We start from the raw sequence: 21,755 nt of genomic DNA on the forward strand, positions 1-21,755 counted from the left end.
TGGTAGGAATATAGATATTCTATATATGCTGTATAATCAGATGTTAAACATTTATATGAAAGTATTTTACATAAATTAATGTTCACTATTTGCAGTTCTAAGAGGCCTGTAGATATTATAGCCTTGTTTAAATTGCTACTCAAGCGGAGCCTTATAAAAGATAGAGATTTTGCCTTACATTTCATAATTTTATATAAAACATTATTTTCATAGCAGATATAATGTTATGTCTCTGAATCAATGTCGTTCTCATGGAGGCAGGAAAATATTTCTGCTGCAGGACAGCTTAAGAGTGGTGCCATCAGATTTCACTGTTTATTCTTTTACATTCCTAGAAAATAGGCTAAATTATCCAGTAGCTATCTCTGAAATATCATATGATAAATTATTTATCAGAATCCCATTCATTCTGGATGTGTGAAATGAATGGGTAAAAAAATAGTTTGCATATAAAATGAATCAGTTTAATTTGTTTAAAAATTTTATACTCAAAATTTTCTTCCTGTATTCTTTATTTTTGAGATGTTTAGAATATTCAATAACATTGAATAACTATGAGTTTTTGTCCATAGTTTTTTGAGTTTTTGCCCATCATTAGTCAATTGCCTAAATAGCATAAATGTATGATTTTATGGAAAAGTTATTTTCATAGTATATTAGAGTGCATGTAAAATGAATAATACTTGATAGAATTAATAGTAAGTATTAATTTAGGAATTTAGTTTTTTTAAAGTTAAACAGATTTATAGTAATAAGAAAAATAGTAATGATATACCATAACTTATTGCGTACCTACTTTGTGCCAGATACGCTGCCTGGTGCTAGATATTTTTTTGCCCATTTTATAAATGAATCTTTTGAGCAGTCAAGGAACTTTGATACCCAGCTAGTAGTAAGTCGTAGAACCAGATAGCAATTCTTGTCTCTTTTACTCTGAAACCTGAGGTCTTTCCATCCCTCTGGGTTGTCTCTGTGTGTAGAGTTCTACAAAATCAGGAACTTTTATCATGGGCCTTTTTTATTTCTCTGGCACCTGTAGACAATTCCATCTTCCTCCACAGGTGAAACTGCAGAAAGAAGGTAAAATGAGGTAGAGGCCTGATTTATCTCCCATGTGATGGATGTTTTAAAAAAAATGAGGGGAAGAGGGGTTTTCCACAAAAATAAATCATAAACCATGGTTTCCAGTCCATATAGAATGGAGGTTTGACTGACACCATAATTCAGAATTTAACATTTGTGTGAGCTTCCCACACAGAAAAAGCTATCCAGAAGGTTTCACTCCTAAATTAAGATATATGAACTTCTAGCACATATATCTAATTCTACTTTACCATGAAAGGAAGAACATCATTCTATATAGTTATAGAATCTTACTGATTTATCCATGGTATTAGTGGGAAGCAGAATATAATGGGAAGTGACCAATACCCAATGTCAGAATCTAGGTCAAATAGTTTTAAAAAAATCTAATTTATGATGTGGATTAAGCCTCATTTAAAATAAAAGGATAAAATTAAAGGATAATATTTAATTGTGAATTTAAAAAACCTTTTGTTAAATGAATGTGACAGCTTTAAATCCATATACATCATGCTCAGGTTTTGTAATGAAGTAACCCCTTTAAATAGCTCCTTCTATCTTACAGTGTGGTTTTAAATGTGACCTACTTAAATGGACAGAATCTATATTCCTACTAAAGGAATGCCTCATTTAGCTTGAAGTAATTTCTCTAACAAGAAAAATGTACTCAAAATATAATTCTAAAACCTTTATGAATAAGGCCTCTGAGTAGCCACATTACCGTGCTCCAGAATCTGTGCGGTAAGAATTGTGCCTTTTATTCAGAAAAGATCTCTTCAGGTTATCACTGCCAGGATATTTATGATTATTTTATTTTATTTTATTTTATTTTATGTTATTTTATTTTATTTTTAATTTTTTTGATGTTTATTTATTTTTGAGAGAGAGAGACAGAGTGCAAGCAGGGTAGGAACAGAAAGAAAGGGAGACACAGAATCAAAGCAGTCTCCAGGCTCTGAGCTGTCAGCACAGAGTCCAATGAGGGGCTCGAACTCACAAACAGTGAGATCATGACCTGAGCCAAAGTCGGATGCTCAACGACTGAGCCACCCAAGCGCCCCTATTCGTGATTATTTTATATTTTTATATCCTGTTTTCCTCCATTCTTAGCTCATAACAATTATGAAACAAGGGGAAGTTATCATTAATTCAGTTATTCATTTGACAGAGGTTTATGTAATGCCTGTTATGTGTACCTAAAATTGTTTTATGTAGCAGTAAGAGTTGGACAGTAAAAAAAAAAAAAAAAACAAACAAACAAAAAAAAAAAACTCGGGAAGAAATAGAAAAGGTATAATAAAAAGATGTAACAATACAAACTTAAAGTGGTTTAGATCCATTTTGTTTAATCTTTCTTCTTCTGGAAATGGTTACCCAGCCAGGTGTGATTCTAGATGGGGAGCAGGGATGTCTCTTACTTGAGACTGTAGTTTCTTAGAAACCAAACAAACGGGACAAAGTTAAGAATCAAGTTCGGTTGGTTGTAGTGGAGAAGGCAGAAAAGCAGGATTAACCTGCTCTCAAAAATAGATAGATCTAAGGCACTAAACTGGAGCACTGGGCCAAGGGACAACCAAGGAGAATAGGAGCAGGGAAGATAGCAGCTTCAGGTGGCAAAGCAAAAGGCTGGCAGAACAGACATTAATGATGAAATTGGATTTTAAACATTCTATTTTCTTGGACAATGAGGAGTTAGTCTTCCATAGCTGGTATATAACATTATTTTATGGGTGGGAATCTGTGGGGAGGAGGAACTAGAAGAATTTAACCCTCTTGGGTGTGGCAAATCCATGTCTTCCTTAAGTTGTATTAGTTTACACTTGCGTGTGTGTGTGTGCGTGCGTGTGTGTTCAGAGAGAGAAATGAAACACTTACCAGTTATGACAGTCAACCTCCTTCCCCTGCCCAAACCATCCGTTGGCATTGCCTGTGCTCACAAGGTGATTCCACATTGAAGGGTAGGGGGCAGACTGAACACAGAGTGATAACCTGTGGCCTTTCACACCTCAGTAGCCTCTGAGGACTTCACTGAATTATAGCAGAGTAATAATTAGCGTTAATCATGATGACCCTATGGTGTTAAAAGTTAAATTATTGTATATGTCATTTACTTAAGAAAGCAATGATTGTTAAATTTACCCCCAAGAGGTTAACATTTTAAGTTGTTTGTCATTTGTGGGGTAGTTACTTTTGAAATTAACTTGGTGAAACTTCATTCTCTCATGTTGCCAGACAAATAAGTTGTTGCTTTATGTAGCTTTAGTGATACTCCTATTACTCTGTGAACTCTTTCACAGAGTCAAGGGCTAGAGTCAAGGCTAGCCCTTTAATTTCCATATGTGATGAGAGTTATTCTCCATAAAGATTAAATTTTGATTTGGAACAGGAGTGAAGGGTTTACTTCATTAGGTTCAAATTCACATTTATCACCTCATTCAAAATAAAATATCTTATTAAATTTAAAAAGTCTCCAAAAATATCTCAAAGCTGACTTAAGTATCTTAAAGTGATTACATTTTCTCAAAATTCTCAGAAACTTTTAAAATCCAGAGATCTTGGGGTGCCTGGATGTCTCGGTTGAGCGTCTGACTTGGCTCAGGTCATGATCTTGAGGTTCGTGGGATTGAGCCCTGCATCAGGCTCTGTGCTGACAGCTCAGAGCTTGGAGCCTGCTTGAGATTGTCTCCATGTCTCTCTGTCCCTCCTCTGCTCATATGCTTTCTCTCTCTCTCTGTCTCTCAAAAATAAATAAACATTAAAAAAAAATTAAATCCAGAGATCTTTATACTAGGTAATTCCATATGATATGAAATTAGTTTCCTCCATTCTTAGCATCGTTATGCTTTTTTCCTTATGGCATCGTTTGTATGGTAGATCTTCAACCATCCATTGCTAATAACATGTATTTTATCAGACCTGACAATATTACTGCCTGAAGGGTTATATTTTTATTCATTATAACAGTGTGGACTTGAGCTTCAAAGGAAGAAAAAAGTCAAACTATTGTAGTTTGAATACTTTAATAAATGTCAAATGATAAATGAAGCTGGTTCTTCAGTAGCTGCAGGGTGTGTGGATAAGAAAATATGATGTTCACATGGTGATATAAATGGTATTATGGGTGTCTTACCTTTTATAATCTGTCTTTGCCTCTTACCACTGTAGTTGTGAGAGCTAGGAATGATGAGGTAGGATGCAGGATTTTTGTTGCTGAGTGAATTAAAAGTGAAGGAAATTTTAAATGTAAAACTCAATCATCTCTTTACAGGGATAAATACAGAAATGTGCTTTTGGTATTAATAGGCACGTAATCACTCCTCACCTACCTACTCCCTCTAAAGAAAAGCTGTAAACTGGATGTTGAACATGAAGCATGTCCATTATTGCTCAATTCTCGTTTTAATGAAAACTTTAGGATATTTGGGATGTCAAACATGCCCCAGTAGGAGAGCGCAGAATGCCTCAAGAATTGTAGGAGATCACTAAGTCATGTGACTGTATGGAAGAAAAAGTAAGTGAAGCAAAAGCTCATGAAAACATCAGTACCATTATAGAGTTAGATGTGGCAGGCAACCTCTAAGATGGCCCCAGTGATCTTTGCTTCTTTGTATTCTCACCCTTATATATTTACCTCCCCTTAAAAGTGGGCCAACTTAATGACTTTCTTTTAACTAATTTAATATAGCAAATGTGATGGAATAGCACTTCTGTGATCAGGCTAGATATGATGATGACTTCCACTGTGGTAGTAGACTCTTTACCTTAGTACCTTTGATGAAGCAAGTTGTCATGTTGACACATAGCAAGGAAGTGAGGGCAACCACCAGCCAACAGAGGGCTAGGAATCAAGACCCTCAGCTCAACAGCCACCAACCATTTGGGCTTGAAAAGAGATCTTTCTGTAGTCAAGACTTTAGGTGAGACCTCCAACCCTAGCCGATATATTCATTGCCATTTTTTTAATTATTTTTTTTTATTTGAGAGAGAGTGAGCATGAGCAGGGGAGAGGGGCAGAGAGAGAGAGAGAGAGACAGAGAGACAGAGAGAGAGACAGAGAAATCTTAAGTAGGTTCCACACTCATCATGGAGCATGATGTGGGACTTGATCCCACTACCCTGGTATCATGACCTGAGCTGAAACAAGAGTTGGATGCTCAACTGGCTGAACAACTTAGGTGCCCCTCATTGCAGCATTTTGAGAGCCCCTAAAGCACAGGGCTCAGTTAACCTATTCCCAGGTTTCTGACCCACAGAAACTGTGAGATTATAAGTATTTGTTATTTTAAGCTTTCATATTTGTGGCAATTATATCACAATAGAAAACTAATACTTTGGTGTATTGTTAGCTAGGGCTTCCATAACGAAGTAACACATACGAGGTTGTTAAACAACAGAAATTTATCTTCTCAAATTCTGGAGGCTAGAAGTCCAAGATCAAAGTTTCAAAAGGTTGTTTTTACCTGAGGGCTCTTTCTTTGGCTTGTAGGTATCTTTTCCCAGTGTCTTCATGTGATCTTCCCTCAATGCTTGTCTGTTCTAAACTCCTCTTTTTAGAAGGACACCAGTCATGTTGAAGTAGAGCTTACGCTAATGACCTCATTTCACCCCTTTAAAGACCCCATCTCCAAATACAGACTCATTCTGAGGTAGTAAGGGTTTTTTGTTGTTGTTGTTGTTTTTTTGTTTTTTTTACAAGACATGATACAGCCCATAAGAATAGGCTATATAAAATTCTGTAATTATGTTCATCTTTATGGCTAAAACTCTATATCACATATTGTCAATAAAGATCTTATTTTTCTTTAATATAATTATATAGATATCAGTTGACATATATAAATACTAAATGATAACATATACGTAATACATATCACATGAGATAGCATATATATTTGCATATCCCTGTCTTTATAAAAATTATAATTCCTATAAGCAAGTATTTCGCATATGTTTTACATATGACACTTTACGGAATTTAAGATGGTCTAGATGCAATTTCAAGTCAGGTTTAATCTTTTATGTTTACTTATGTATTTCTAAATGAGAATATTCTAGAAGGAGCTTGTGTTAAGAATGAGAACCTATTAAAGAGATGGGGGTTTGAAGAATTTACATTTTTTTTGAAGCACTAACAGTTTCAGATAATGGTAAGGGGAGAAAATATTTGCCTTTATATTTGGTAATCCAGATACAATGGATACATTGCTAGATCCAATACAATGGTATGCTGATTCTTTAAAACACCATTTCTATTTGAGCTATTAATAACATTATATACCCACATTGAGCGTAGAGATTACTTAAAAATCACTATGTATGTTTAAAATATTTTTCAAAATTGCCAAAAAAGTATTATGTAAAATAGGTTCTTTTTTTTTTGTAAAATATTCCATTGATTCTCAGAAGTGTTGTCTATAGACCCAAGAGTTCCTGAAACCCTCTTAGAGGATCTACAAGGTCAAAACTATTTTCATAATAAATATAAGACATTGTATGCTTCTGTGGTGTGTGTGTGTGTGTGTGTGTGTGTGTGTGTGTGTGTGTGTGTTGACATTTGTACCTATGATGCATAAGAAATAGATAAAGTTGCTGGCACCTTTACCTGAATCAAATCAGTAGCATCAAACTATATAGTCTGTGTTTTTCAGCATCATACACTTATAGACTAAAAAAACAAAAACTTATTTCACTGAGGATTGGACTTAATGAGCTAATTTACTGTTATTAAATCCTGACCTTTGATCACACATCTTTACATTACAACATTCTATGTGATTAAATGATTAGAATGGGTAGCGCTCAGGCTCCATACGGAGGTACAATGGTTGTCTTAAGGAAAAGTACCCTGTAGTTGTTTGAGTTGGAAGCTGAACTAGGTACTCTCAGGGAACACCATTTTTACTTGAAATTACAACTGAAAAACTAGTTATGATTATTCAGACTTAGGTTTTTGAGAGACATTTTATCAAAAATGAACAAAGTGAGCCTATTGCTTGAAGGAAAACTATTGACATTTATTGCTAGTAACACAATTCAAACTTTCAAACAAAAATTAGAATTTTGGAAAACTTATATTTACCCATGAGAACGTGATGAATTCCCAAATTTTAAATATTGTTCTGATTATATTAGTGGTGATATTAACAATTGTTTTTATGATAGTAGGTAACAAAATGTGTCAGTGTTTGGAAGAACTACATAATGCACTAAACCAGTATTTTCCAAATGGTTGGTGCATCACATTATAATATTATGCCTTGGTGTAAAAGATTCGAAGTACAAGAAAGAGCAATGAATTTTAATGTAACGGAGTAAAATTTTACTATATTAGAAAATGTATTATATTAATGTTGAAAATTAATTTGATTTAAACATTAAAGTTCATGACTTCATTGGTATGGTTTGGGAAGTACATTGATAAGATTTCAGATTTCGCATGGCAACTAACCTTTAAGAAACTACCACTTGTTGGAGTTTGGGGATAATATTAAAACATAATATCCACAATTATCTGAAAAGACTGTGACAATACTGTTTTCCAACTATATAACCTTATGAGGTCAGATTTTCTTCATTTACTTCAAACAAAACAACATATTGCAATAGATTGAATATAGAAGCAAACATGAGAATACAGCTGTCTTCTGTTAAGCCAGACATCAAAGAGATTTCCAAAAATGTAAAATCATGCTGCTCTTTATTTTTTCATTTCAAAATCATTTTTTGAGTATAATTGACATGATGTTATAATAGTTTCAGGTGTACAACATAATTGGAAAAGTTTATACATTATGCTATGTTTATCGCAAGCATAGATACTATCTGTCCTCATATGTTCTTATGAAAATGACATTAACTTTAAAAAAAAACAGTATTTTTCATGAAAAGTATGTTATTGTGCTAGAGTTAGAAAATCAACATTTTGCTACCATCAAAGTAAAGACTGGTTCAGACAGGAATCCTCACTGAATGCTAAATCTAGAGGGAAATTTTGATGAAGAGCAGAATGTTTTCCTGACCATAAAAAGTCTCATCACATATTAATTAGTTACAAAGGAAAAATAAGAATAGTAATATTCAGCAGAGAAATTCAACAGCACCTTAACCTGGTAATCAAAGTTACACTTTTGAGAAGCGTTTGGACAATGTATACCTCCAGATGTGATAGCCTGAGAAGGAAAATGTTCTAGCTGAGAATGTATAGCCCAAATAAAATCAGGAGCGAACATTTGACAATACCAAAATGAGAATCATTCTTTTTCAAAGATAGACATGATGGAATTCTTCAAAACTGTTGGGTCATAAAAGACAAAAACTATGAAATGTTCCAGATTAAAGGAAACTGAAGAGAAGTGACAACTAAGTGCCATATCTGACCCTGGACTGCATCCTCCACTAAAGGGAGAAAAGTCCTTTAAAGGGCATCCTTGGGTTAAATAGACAAAGTTAGAATATGGATGATAAAGTATCAATGTGACAGTTGCTGAAGCTGGTAACTGTAGTGTCTGTGATTATAAGAGAAGATCACAGTTCTTAGGTAATACACACTGAAATTTTAGGGGAAAAGAGCCCTGATGTTTGTAACATACACTCAAATAGTTTAGAAAAAAAATAGGTATAAACCCATTTATTTGTATGTATATTTGTATATTAATTAAATATGTGTAAAACTATACACAGACATATATACATAGGGAAAGAGCATAAATGATTTTTTTAAATGGGTAAAATGTTAATAATAAATTTATCTGTATATAAGTGTTTTTAGTACTGTTCTTCAAATTTTCTGTAAGTTTGTTAATTCCAAATAAAATGTTTAAAAACTAAATGCAGTAACTTACGTTAATATAATGGGTTCATTATTTTTAAATGAATTAATATATAATGTTTTTCTTAGTTTTGTTTCTCATAGAGTAAATATTAACAGATCTAACCCATATAAATAAAACTCCTTGGGGTTCTCAGTAATTTTTAAGAGTGCTAAGGGCTTCTGAGATGACAGAGGTTGAGGATGATTGGTATACACCATATGTGGGTAGTTAGATGGGTGTTCCCCTCCTTCTCTTAAGGCTCTTTTATGATTCTACTTAATGAGAACTGATTTGGTAGATGCCACTAACTTTATAGTCTAGGGCAAATCAGTTAACCTTTTTATGCCTTATTTTTTATAACTGATTTGGTAGATGCCACTAACTTTATAGTCTAGGGCAAATCAGTTAACCTCTTTATGCCTTATATTTTATATTTTGAAGATAGGTATAATGTTGCCTGTTCTCACAGGGCTATTGTAAGATTTAAGTCAGTTATTTATGTAAGGCTCTCAGCTAATGACCACTCTGCAGTGCTGTCCTTATTGGAAACATGTGTTTCTGCCCTGTTCTTCTTTTTTGCCATTTATTTTGTAATGTGGCCATTGATTTTGGTTATAAATATATACATATGAACCACCACAAAGAAGCCAAAGAAGAGTGTCTGAATAGTTCTTAAAATGCAAGTTACAGTGGTCATGCTCTTTCCGAGAAGTGGTTAGGGATACCTAGAAGGGTGAAGATAAGCAGGCAATTTGGGATTTTTGGAAGTCTCTGATAGAAGGAAGAACATCATAAACCTAGGAAGTTGAACCAACAATGAAGAGTGGTTGATAGAAAATATGACAGGGCAGGAAATCCTTTTCATTAGGGACAAACTATAACCCTACTTAGCACTGTTTCCATGGCATTCCAGTGTCTAGATAGGCACCCTCTGCTTAAAAATGTGTATGTTTATTTTGGGTTATGTAAATTGTTGTAATAATATATACTTAAGGTAAAAGAATACTATTGTGCCATTTTCACTGTTTTCTCCAACCTACCTAAGTTCAGCTCTGTTCTATATCTCATTCTATCAAGTATCAAGCCAATGAAAAAGAAAGAAAATTAAATTGTTCAACTATGCTATGTTCACCTACTTACAAATTATCACTTTTTAAAAAGAGATCAAAAGATCAATAAATGTAAAGACTTTATGTCATTTTGATATGCTTTTTTTTGTCTTGTAATCTTTTTTGCTAAGAGCTGTGATTTATTTTATTATTCTTTTTAAACAGATCATCAGAAACTGGAAAGAGAAGCTAGAATTTGCCGTCTTTTGAAGCACCCCAATATTGGTAAGGAAATCTTTTCAGTGTATTTTAAATGTTAACTAAGGCTTATGTTGTGGATTGTTTAACCATAAAATGTTACTTTAGTAATTTAGACTATTTGAAACTTAAATTTTTTTATTTCAATGTTTATTTTTGAGAGAGAGAGACAGAGACAGAGACAGAGAGAGGGAAGGTGGGCAGAGAAAGAGATACACAGAATCTGAAACAGGCTTCAGGCTCTGAGCTGTCAGCACAGAGCCAGACGCTGGGCTTGAGCTCTGAGGGGCTCGAACTCTGACCGGTGAGATCATGACTTCAGTCAAAGTCAGATACCCAACCTAATGAACCACCCAGACTCCCTGTAGACTATTTGCAACTTTTAAGAAATAAATTCCTAATTTTTGGTCTTGATTACATTTGATTCTTTACAATTTTTGAAAAGTTTTTCAAAAGGTAGCAATTCTATGTGTACTGGCACTTCAAAAATAATATAAAGTATCATTAGGTTAATAGTCCTTTTATGTGTTTTCAAGGATTTTCTACCATTGCTGAAGTTTGGAGACAGAATTTATGTCATTATTTTAGTCAGCTAAATTACTTTTTACCCTATCCTGTGAGGAGTTTTTCTTATAATCATTGATTCTTTTCCAGAAACTAGTAAAGTTATTTTAGAATATTATCTCTCATGAATTACAAAATAGCATGATAATGTTCAAAATTAAAAAAAATGCTGAATATAAGAAAAATAGAAGAAAGAAAGGAAAGAAAAAGAGCAACAAGAAAAACAAAAAGAACAAGAACATGATTCTGTGAAAATAGTTTTGATTATTTTGGATAAATAGCACTGCCCATCTCTGGTGAGATTTCTTGTCAACCAAACTGTGATATAAAGGTAGTGAGAGAGGGAGTGATAATGTGGTAGAATTGCAAAATCATTCACTGAGAAGGTTTATAGTTCTTCTATTTTTATGAATAGGACCATTCAATTTCTGTTCCTCTTGTAGTTTTTAGTATCCTGCATACTTCTTAGATTCTTAAGTGAATGAATGGATAGTGCCAAGTAAATCTGAAGCCTTAATAAACTAGCAGCTGTCTAAAGTGAACCTTTTGGTTGGAGAGAGAACAAAACAATGCTGAAATGTAAATCTACCTCTTTTTAAGTATTTTACCCTGATGACAGTCTTTGGCATTTCTTTGTTGGCTATATTATTTTTCTAGGGCTGCCATAACAAACTACAACAGATTAGATGGCTTTTCTCACAATTCTGGAAGTAAGAAATCTGAGATCAAGGTGTTGGCAAAGTTTGTTTCTTCTGAGACTTCCCTCCTAGGATTGTAGATAGATGTCTTCTCCCTGTGTCTTTTTTTTTTTTTTTTTAATTTTTTTTTTTTTAACGTTTATTTATTTTTGAGACAGAGAGAGACAGAGCATGAACGGGGGAGGGTCATAGAGAGAGGGAGACACAGAATCGGAAACAGGCTCCAGGCTCCGAGCCATCAGCCCAGAACCTGACGCGGGGCTCGAACTCACGGACCGCGAGATCGTGACCTGGCTGAAGTCGGACGCTTAACCGACTGCGCCACCCAGGCGCCCCTCCCTGTGTCTTTACATGGTCTTGTCTCTGTTGTAATTTTCTCTTCTTATAAGAGCACCATCATTTTGGGTTAGGGTCTACCTTCATGACCTCATTTTACTTAAATGCCCTTTCAAGACCTCATCTTCAAATACAGTCACTTTTGGAGGTACTGGGATTGAAACACAATTTGGAAAGACACAGTTCAGCCCATAATATTGGCTAGTGAGAAATTACACAATATGACCCACTATGGTTTAAAGAGCACTGTTCATGCTCAGGTTTAAGATAAAATGAAATTTTATGCACTTGTCATTCTTATGAACAAGAGTTGTTATTTTGTTTTTAATCAGGGTCTTTCTGTGAAACTCAGTTTTTGTAGATAATGAAACTAGTTGTCCTCATTTCCTCTAGGAGACCAAAGTCAAACATTCTAAAGACACTCAAACTAAAACAAGAACAATTTTCATTTTGAAAACCCATGTAGAATAACCTTACTAACGAAGGGGAAGTTGTTCATGGGGGAAAGTTCTAAAGTTTTCTGAGCTAGACAGCACCTTTTACATACCCTGCCACTACATATAATTTTTTTCAGTGGTCCATAGCAGCCAATATCATGGCTCCTTGGTTGCCTCATTTGAGATTTTCTTCCATCTCTCAAGAGTTCAGGAGTATGAAAGCAACTATGAAATTACAGGTCCTTGAATTCTGGGATCTGTTTATAATCACAAGAAAGATTTTTAGTGACCCCGTACTGCAGGGTATGAATCATCGATAGATTATACTTCTAAGACTCACTCTCAGAAATGATAACAGTGGCAAATTCATTCATATTATTCATTCATTCAACAAGTTAATTCTCTGGTAATACAGCAGTAATACAACAGACCATTATACCTGCCCTCATATAGGTTGCATTTTTGGGGTGGACAGACAATAAACAAAGTATAGGATATTATATATTGTGATAGGTACTGAGAAGAAAAATAAAGCAGGGAATGGAAATTGGGAATGTTGGGGGATTTTGATTTTAGATAGTTGGTCAGGGTGACTTTGCTGAGAATGAAACTGGAAGACCTGAAGAACAGGAGGAAGCAAGTCATTTGACTCTCTGGTGAAAAAAGTATCAACAGACAGAGGGAACAGACAGCCGATGTAAAAACTCAGAGGCCAGAGCTCATCCAGTGGATTCCACCAAAACTTTTTTTCCATTTCGAGAAATGTGTTTGAGCTGTTTTTCATTCTGTGTTATCTTAATTGATTATCTTAATTGATCTTCATGTTATGCAATCTGACGATGTTGTATGTTGTCATGTAAAGAGAGATGATTAAACACCAACAGTAATTGTCAAAAAAAATAGTAGCAGCAAACTAAAGATAGATGCCATAATGGACATCTGAGATTACACTGAAGAGTAGAGGCAAACCGTGCAATAAGCAGAGTCCTGCTGTTCCTGTTGAGATTATTGCACTTGGTTAACAGTGTCACATAGATCACTCGTGCTTACTCACTACTGCTTCAGTTCACTCCAGAAAAACAGCATTTTGTCTTGATTCTCCTGAATAGATGTGATATCTAGTATGGGACTCTTATCCTCTTTTTCCTTTCCTCTATTCTGTTTTTTGCTTGGTTACCTTAAAATCTCTCAGGCTTTAGAACTTGAAGGAAGAAAATACAACTTTTGACAATTTTTTCTCCTGTGAAAATTTGCTGGTTACTTTTTTTATTTTTTTATGGGCCTTTCTCTTGGCACAGAATTGATAATCTGAGAACTTGCAAGGGAAAGGTTTCTCTTGAAGAAACACATTATAAACCAACTAAAATTGGTAATTCATAAGCCACTTTTTTTTCTTTAGTGTTTTTTTAATGCTTTTCTGATTTTCAAAGTAAAACACACAGTGGAAATTTTGGAAAATACAGTGATTTCTAAAGAAGAAACCAAAGGAAACAACTTTTAAGATTTGTGGTATTTATTTCTGCCTTTTGTGGATAGATCTTATGTGTAATGATAACTTTCGGTATTCTCTTCTACATGCTTTCATACCCATTTAGATAAACCATGAAAATATAATTTTTTAAATTGTCTTACTCAACAAAATTTATTTAGTGTATAGCCGTTGCCAGCAGGTTTCTAGGCTCAACACACTGGTGGAGATGAAGTGGGAATCAAGGGAAACAATATCCCTGCTTTTCCCAAAGGTCACACCGTAGTGTAAGGAGATAGACCATAAATGGCCATCATTATGTCATGGAGATTAGTTCTATGCAGAGAATTAAAATAGGGTAATTTGACACCAGAGGATTGGGTGGCTGCTATCAAAGAGAAACAGAATCAGACACTCATTAAAGTCAATAGACAGATTTTATTCTATATTATTGCATTAGGGTAAAGAGTTTAGCTCAATTTCAAATACAGCAGAGACAAGTAGGGATTTATAGCCAGGGAGCAGAATGAGGGGTCAATGAAGTGAAGATTACTAAGAGGAGATATCAAACGTGGGGGGATTCTTAATGAACTTACTAAACTACTAGCAAGAGTCTTATTAAAGGAAGGCCATAGACTTTGACATCAATGGTGAGGGATGAAGAACTTGATCAGATGCCAGGGGCAATCACATATCAAAGATGGAGGGATAACTTGGTAAGATTCTTTGCTAAGACTATCTTAGCCAGGTTGAGTATAGGGCTGAGACAAGGCCTAGTCAAAAAGTGGGCTCAAAGGAGCCTACATTTTGGTCAAGGGGACAGTCTTTGTCACTACTTTAGAGTGGCTTGCCAGGCAAGATATGTCTGCAGGGGTCACATTTAAATTGATATGTGTAAGACAAGAATCCATGATGAAGAACCTTAGGGAGAAAAGGTTAGAGAAAGGCAGAGTGAACTTCCCTGTTAGGGGAAGAGTCAGAGGATCGGCGTGGAGCCTACCATGAGTGAAGGAGAGAGCAACCTGCCATAGGTCCGAAGGATAGGTAGGTGCCTGACCACCTAGGGCCTTGTAAGCCAGGTTAGAGTTGTTTAGGTTTTATTCTAAGTGCAATGAGAAGCCAGTAGAAGGGTCTTAAGCAAAAGTGTGTTGTCATCTGATTTGTTCTGTCTGCTATGTGTAAAATGGACTGTAAACACCTCAGCACAATCAGAGATGATATAGTGCTTCATTAGTTCATTAGAACTAATTAAGGTGTTTATCACCCTTGGCACCATCTTTTTGGTAAGAATTTAAATAGCTACAGGTGGACCTCTCTTCTGTGTGCTCCACATAGTCCACAAGAAAGCACCATGCGTCTTTTGGCTCAACAAATTTGGGAGTGCAGGCAGTTTCCTGAGCAGCTCCATCTTTTCCCTGCATTTAGAGCAGCTGGCTTGACAATTCTGGTTGAACCCCCAACGAGAAAGATTATAGCTAACTTTATCTTCAGGTGTTAAAGAAATGTGGAGATAATATCTCACCTCAATCTTCTGTTAATTAGCTTATTTTTTTATTGTTATGTTCATCCTTTATTTTAATAAAATGAGCTCATTTTTTCTTGAGGTATAAACAGATCTGGGGTAAATCAAATAGTTTGAGCTATATATGTTAGCATATCTACTAAAGTGAGGGAAAAATACCTTTAAGGTAGTGAAATAAAATACTTGAGGCAATAGCCAAATTGTTCTCAAAATTATTTTATATTTCTGTTGTTTTCATACTTGATCTTTGGTAAACATTATAATTGAGGAATTTATTGAAACCTTTGGTGAAGTCCAAATAATTTAAACAGGGAGTTTTGGGAGATCAGGCAAAATGCTCATTTACTGCGACTATATGAATCTGAAAAGAAGTGGGCCAAGAAAGGAAAAGAGAAAATATCAAGAACTCTGATCTAACCTATCTGAGGTCCCAAGTGAGAAGATACACACTTACCCTTTATTTGTAAGGAGATCGATATGTGAGATAGCTTTTCGGTTTGTGGGATGATAAATTTTGTTGCTGGGCTATCCCATTCTCTGAAGACCTGAAGTTACACTTTGTGTAGACTTTAGAAAGAGCAAGACAGTTTTTTGAAAGTGTAAAGGAACATTTGTATTTGTAGAGGATCAATACCTCCTTTGTAAGGTAAGCCTTTACTGATAATGGCTCAATGAATCCCAGGAGCTAGAGAGCCAAAGGAAGGGCTATGTGGCCTTAAAAAAAAATCTAGTCTGTATTATTACCCTCAGACCCCTAGTACAGTGAGTTAACCATTCTGAGATAACATCATAATACCTTAGTGATTACTACCTTCCTACCAGGCCTCTCAGCCACTACCCCAAAACACATAAACAAAATCACTCATTATAAAATGCAATAGAAAATTAAAGACACAATATTAGTGGAAAAGTCTATAGACTCTGTGAACCCCACTTTATTCTGCTCTGACACTTTTATATAAGCAGGTTTTCCCATACTCATGAGTGATAATTTATGGCATCTAGGATTTATATAACTTTCTTTTCCTAGAATGTAAAACTGGAAGAGCCTTTAGGAATTATCTAAATCCAACCTAGATTCTGCAGATGGAGATTGGAGGGTTCAGTAGGGAGATAATGCCCAAGGTCACACACAGATCTCCAAAGGGATTAAAAATGCACAACCTGCTTATTACTTCATTTTGCATGTAGTGTCTTTTCTTTTCCCTGACCTTAGGAGGCATGGTGTCCTACTGTAAAACTAATATTTCAACTTCAATCTGAGATCTCCCTAGTCTTTGCAAATAATCCTTGATTTAAATGTCATACCTCTGATTTTCACAAGACAAAATTAAGTCACTTTTGTTTGGTGGTGGTGGTGGTGTGTGTTGGTTGATTGTTTTTTGGACTTTTGCTTTTAGCAAAATTTTATAGTCCTCTTCCAGGTTCCTAGAATTTTTAAGAAACACTCGAATCACACTGTGCAAGCCTAAATTCAATAAATACTTAAATATTCCCAGTAGTTATTTAGCAAATGATTAAAATGCCTTATAGGTCTATTTGTTATGATATTCCAGTTTGGAATCCTTTGCAAGAGTCGCATGGGAAAGGAGAACACAGTTAGTGCAGAGTAAATGTTAATTAGTGTGCTGAGGAAACAAAGTTAATGATTTTATGAATGATACTCAAAAGTCTTTTTCAATGTTGTGAGAAATATAACATTGCAAGAGAGTGACAAAGTTTTTCTCTATGACCTCCTCCATTATTGGCAATTATGCCTAATATTCATAACAGTTTGTAATTATTCAAGAATAAGTAATTTTTATTGCTAAACAACTTGCTCTACCGACTTTTCAGTAGATAAAAGGTAATTTAACACTATTCAGTAGTAACAAGGCAAAGTACTCTTGTTTTATATTCACCTTTTATTTGGTTAAATCTCACCTCTTTATCTTGATTATTTGGTGTAAAGGCTAAATTACTTCTCAGAATATCTTATTGTCTGCAGAATTGATTACCCTCTCTTCACAAATGTGAGAAACAGCACAGAAAGGTTTTTTTTTTTTTATCCAGCAAATAATTATTTTCAAAATTTCTCATTATCCACTGTAGCTTTTTCTTTTTTTCTTTTGTTCATTTATTATGGTACCAGTGATGGGCCCTTCATAATTCTTGCTTGAAAGTTAAATTTATCATCTTCAGTAAACAAATTATTTGGTAGAAAGATAAAATATGGATATAAAAATTGTTGATACAAGATAACATTTTAAATTCACTTTTAATTAGTGTTTGAATATGAATCCTTTTTATTGGCTTCTTTGTAAATAAATTATTTTTTACCTGTATCAGTGAAATAGCCACTTTCCTGTGTTATATTAGAATAGTTGGATTTTATATGAAACTATAGAGAATAAATGATTCTTCTGTTACAAATGAAGGACAATTTGTGATTTGGACTACTGAATAGTACACTTTGATTTATCAACCCATAATGCCTAAATATATCTTCTGTTTTGTTCTTCGAAACCTATTTTATGTCCATTTTGTCTTGTTTTCGCTAAGTTCAGGGTAGAATCTCGTACCAGAATATTGAAAGTTTCTCACGGTTTCTTGAGCTCAGAATTGTGCCCTACACTGAAACTATGAAAGAAAAAATAATTCCAAACATTACTAGCACCTTTTTGTTTCTTTGTTTGCTTGTTTTACTGGGGCTTGATAGAATCCACTCTCCATTCCCTTACCTCACCCTGGGTAAGAATAACTCCTGTAACCTGGAATCCCTGAAATGATCTGAGGAACCTTTTAATCCTTTAAAAATCATTGCTGTTTCCCTTTCTTCTGATAGTTTTGCAATAAAAATAAACTTAGATACAATAAGCTATTGTGTTAAGCTTTGAAGATGGCCTGAATAAAAGAAAAAAAATATTAGGTTGGAATTCCAATGAACTTTGTCACTAGAATTAACAGGAGAACTGTTGACTGTGTTATCAGGCAGTAATCTAAATGCTTTCCATGCATCCAGTCTTGTAATCTTCAACACAAACAAGTGCCATTCTCAAGTTGTGTAATTCTGAATTATTCACATTGTTGTTTAATACGGATCTCCAAATTTTATGAAAATTCGTTAAAATAACAGCAGACTGAGATCCTTTGCTGCAGATATTATATAATTCTATTTATTTCTAGTTCTTATTCTCTGGGGGAAATATCAGCATGAGATTATTGAAATACTTATGGCAAATACAGATACCGTAGAACTAATTATATTTTAATGCCAATCGTTTTTATTGTCTTGGTGAAAAACCTTTTAAGCAGTCATATCTGATCCTGAATTAATTATTTACTTGCTATGCAAGAATATCTTTTACTCTCATCTCTTATTGATGGGGAAAGTGAGTGAGAAATATTTGTCAGAAAACAATGAAGGTTAAGGAAACTAACAACAGTAGCTGATGTGTAACATATGATAATTAAAAAAAAAAACTATTCTTTAATTTGTAGAAAAAGAATCAGGATATGACACTTATGAGATGATGGATTCTAAGATCAGATAAACCCTTGGAGTTGTGCATATATGTGTGTGCGGGAGGGGGAGTGTTTTAAGCAATTATTGCTTATAGCTTATTTTTATCTTTGCCTATAACTTATTTTAATAGAATAGACAAAGGAATACTAATTTAGAGTTTTCAGATAACTTTTGAAAGTGTAATTTAGAGTCCCATTATACATTTATTTCTAGCATTTTGTAAGGTAACCGTGGTTTAGTTTGATAGAAAAGTTGCCACTTTAGGAGAGGTAGCTCTGTATTCTTATTCTTCATAAATTTGAAGAATATATTCTCTTTTAAAATGTTCCACAGGTAGAAGTGTTTGTTCTTTGTATTTGATTCGCATCTGCTTCCCAAAAACTACCCCAGCTCTAATGGTCTTGCTGTAGAGTAATGATTATGTCAGATTGTTGTTTGATATATTCATTTTGTTGATTATTTAGTGTGAAAGGCTAAAAGCCTGTGTTGAAGGAAAGGAAATAGGTACAAACAGTAATATAACTTGAATTCTTCTTAAGGTATTTTTTCACATTTTGTACTTCTGTCATAATTTATACATTTCCTATGAAATGATACAAACTGCTTGGTAATATTCTGTCCACACTATTGAAGGTCAGTAGTTTTTATAGTTTATTCTTCAAAGATTGCTTTCAAAATTTTTAGTGATGAGTTTATGTGTAAGTAGTTCAACCAAATGCATAGAATAAGAAAAATTTCTGTAACCTGCAATGTTAACCACCAAAGAAGATAGCAGTAATTTTTATGAGTCCATTATTTGAAGTAGAGGAAATCTTGTCTGTCATGTGTTCTGTTCAGAAAATGGATTATTTGACTAACAAAAACTGGAAACTTAAATTTCCACCATAAGGATATTCTGAATTATGATTTAATTAGGTATCAGTGATTTTGCATATATAGATGACTTTATGTTGGATTTGTTAAAAAATGCACATACACATCTGTGCTTTAATTATTAATCTATTTTTTACTGAGAGCAGAGCTCTACTTTCAAATTGAATTGTTGAAGCAGTGTTATATTTTGCTTAGCTCTGAAAACATTTCTTAAAAGCTTTTGAAAAATATAATAAAATATACTTATTTAATTTCTTTCTACATATTATTTTTTCTGGGGTGCCTGGTAGCTCAGTTAGTTAATGTCCAACTCTTGATCTCGGCTCAGATCTAACAGTCCGCACAGAGGCTGTGTGGGATTCTCTCTCCCCCTCTCTCTCTGCCTCTTCCCTGCAGTAGTGTGTATGAATGCTCTCGCTCACTCTCTCAAAATAAATTTAAAAGTAAAAATAAAAATAAAAAGTGAACTATTATTTTTTTCTTTTAATTTCTTAAAACTCATCATTAGATGAGTGGTTTTTTTTTTTTTTTAATTTTTTTTTTCAACATTTTTTATTTATTTTTGGGACAGAGAGAGACAGAGCATGAACGGGGGAGGGGCAGAGAGAGAGGGAGACACAGAATCCGAAACAGGCTCCAGGCTCCGAGCCGTCAGCACAGAGCCTGACGCGGGGCTCGAACTCACGGACCGCGAGATCGTGACCTGGCTGAAGTCGGACGCTTAACCGACTGCGCCACCCAGGCGCCCCGTGGTTTTTTTTTTTTAAATCCATATTTGATTTCAGAATTAAAGAATTATACCAGTGTGGGTAAAGATAAAATGACAAAAAAGATGAGCAGAATAAAAGTGTATGTAATTTGCAAGTTGTCTTCTGTTTCCAGTGATTACTATTAAGCAATGAGTAGAATACTGCTAACTCTGTTGCAGTTAAAATACTGAAAGCCTACAAAGATGAATGAATCATAGTCCTTGACCACAAGTTCACAGTTTTGGAGGGCAGAGAGTTATGTGTGCAACTAAAATACATTGTGGCTACAAACTTTAATGAATCTATTACTAATGTGCCATGAGAGCACTAAGGAATAAACTAAGCATTTTAGCTGGAATACATTGGATAATGAAAAGAATTTTTGCCATAAAGAAGTAGGTATTGTATTCAATAGCAGTATAGAACGACGAAACAAAAGGAAAAGATTGGTTGTAAAAGTCTATGGTTACACTTGAAGAATGATAGAAAATCTGGAATGACTAGAGTATAATCTGTATATTGGCCTTAAAGCTTGGTGGGGAATGATAAGATAGTCTTGACTTTTCTATGCCAAAGTGTTTGATTTCTAATCTTTAGAAATGAGGCATTATTAAAGATGTATTTAGTTGACTCATATTGGTTTCTTAGAAGAAAAAGTTGGCAGTAATAAACATAATTTTTTGGAGTCAGGAGAAATTTGTGTTGAAAGAGCATTTGAAAGTCTTTTGAATTAGTTTATGCATAAGACAAATGATGAATTCCTGAAACATGGTAATGGAAACAGAGATGGCAAGAAGGGCAAAGATACTAGAGATATTGTGAAGGTAGAATTAGGAGATCTTGGGCAGAAGTTAAATTGTGGTAAATGAGATAGAAAGTGGTTTCTGTGAGGTTTCTAGTTAGGGTGACTGGAGAGATGTTGATATCATTAATAAGGGACAAAGGAAAAAGGAAGGTGGAAGAAATTAGAAATTTAGTTGATTTGAGAACATGATAAAATTATTTTTAAAGATTGGAAAATACCTTCGGGGGGGGGGGCATGGACAAAGAAGGAAAAATCAACATTGCAAATAACACCACATAAAACCCTGATCATTCACTTTTTGCTAAAAACTGCAAGCCTCTCCCCATTTGAGCATTCATCTTCAGGATGGCAGTGGTTGGCAGTGGTTATGATCATTCCTCCTATACCAAGACTTGAATGTAGCTAGACTTTTGATTTTGGGTTCTTTTTTTCATGCAGGAAATAAAGACTGTCAAATTGGCTTCTCAAAGTACCTTTTGAACAAGTAGGATAGTCACTACACCAACCTCAACACTTAACTGTGGCTGAACATTTCTGGAGTGTTCTTTCCCCACATTCTATCAACTGGAGAAAGGATCACTTCTCACTGGTCTCTCA

General features: G+C 34.4%; 1 protein-coding gene across 20 annotated transcripts in view; it reads left to right on the forward strand.

Annotated features, from left to right (window-relative positions):
- CAMK2D (calcium/calmodulin dependent protein kinase II delta) overlaps positions 1-21,755 on the forward strand; it is a 316,489-nt gene that overhangs the window by 92,830 nt on the left and 201,904 nt on the right. For all 20 annotated transcript variants that reach the window (XM_086704328.1, XM_086704331.1, XM_086704340.1 and 17 more), the window contains exon 3: positions 10,169-10,228. In XM_086704328.1, coding sequence (XP_086560454.1) covers positions 10,169-10,228 — 60 coding nt within the window. The remainder of the gene's footprint in view (positions 1-10,168; positions 10,229-21,755) is intronic.

The sequence above is a fragment of the Puma concolor genome, chromosome B1 (assembly GCF_028749965.1).
Source record: "Puma concolor isolate L17-30 chromosome B1, mPumCon1.1.hap2, whole genome shotgun sequence".
NCBI classification, from domain to species: domain Eukaryota; kingdom Metazoa; phylum Chordata; class Mammalia; order Carnivora; family Felidae; genus Puma; species Puma concolor.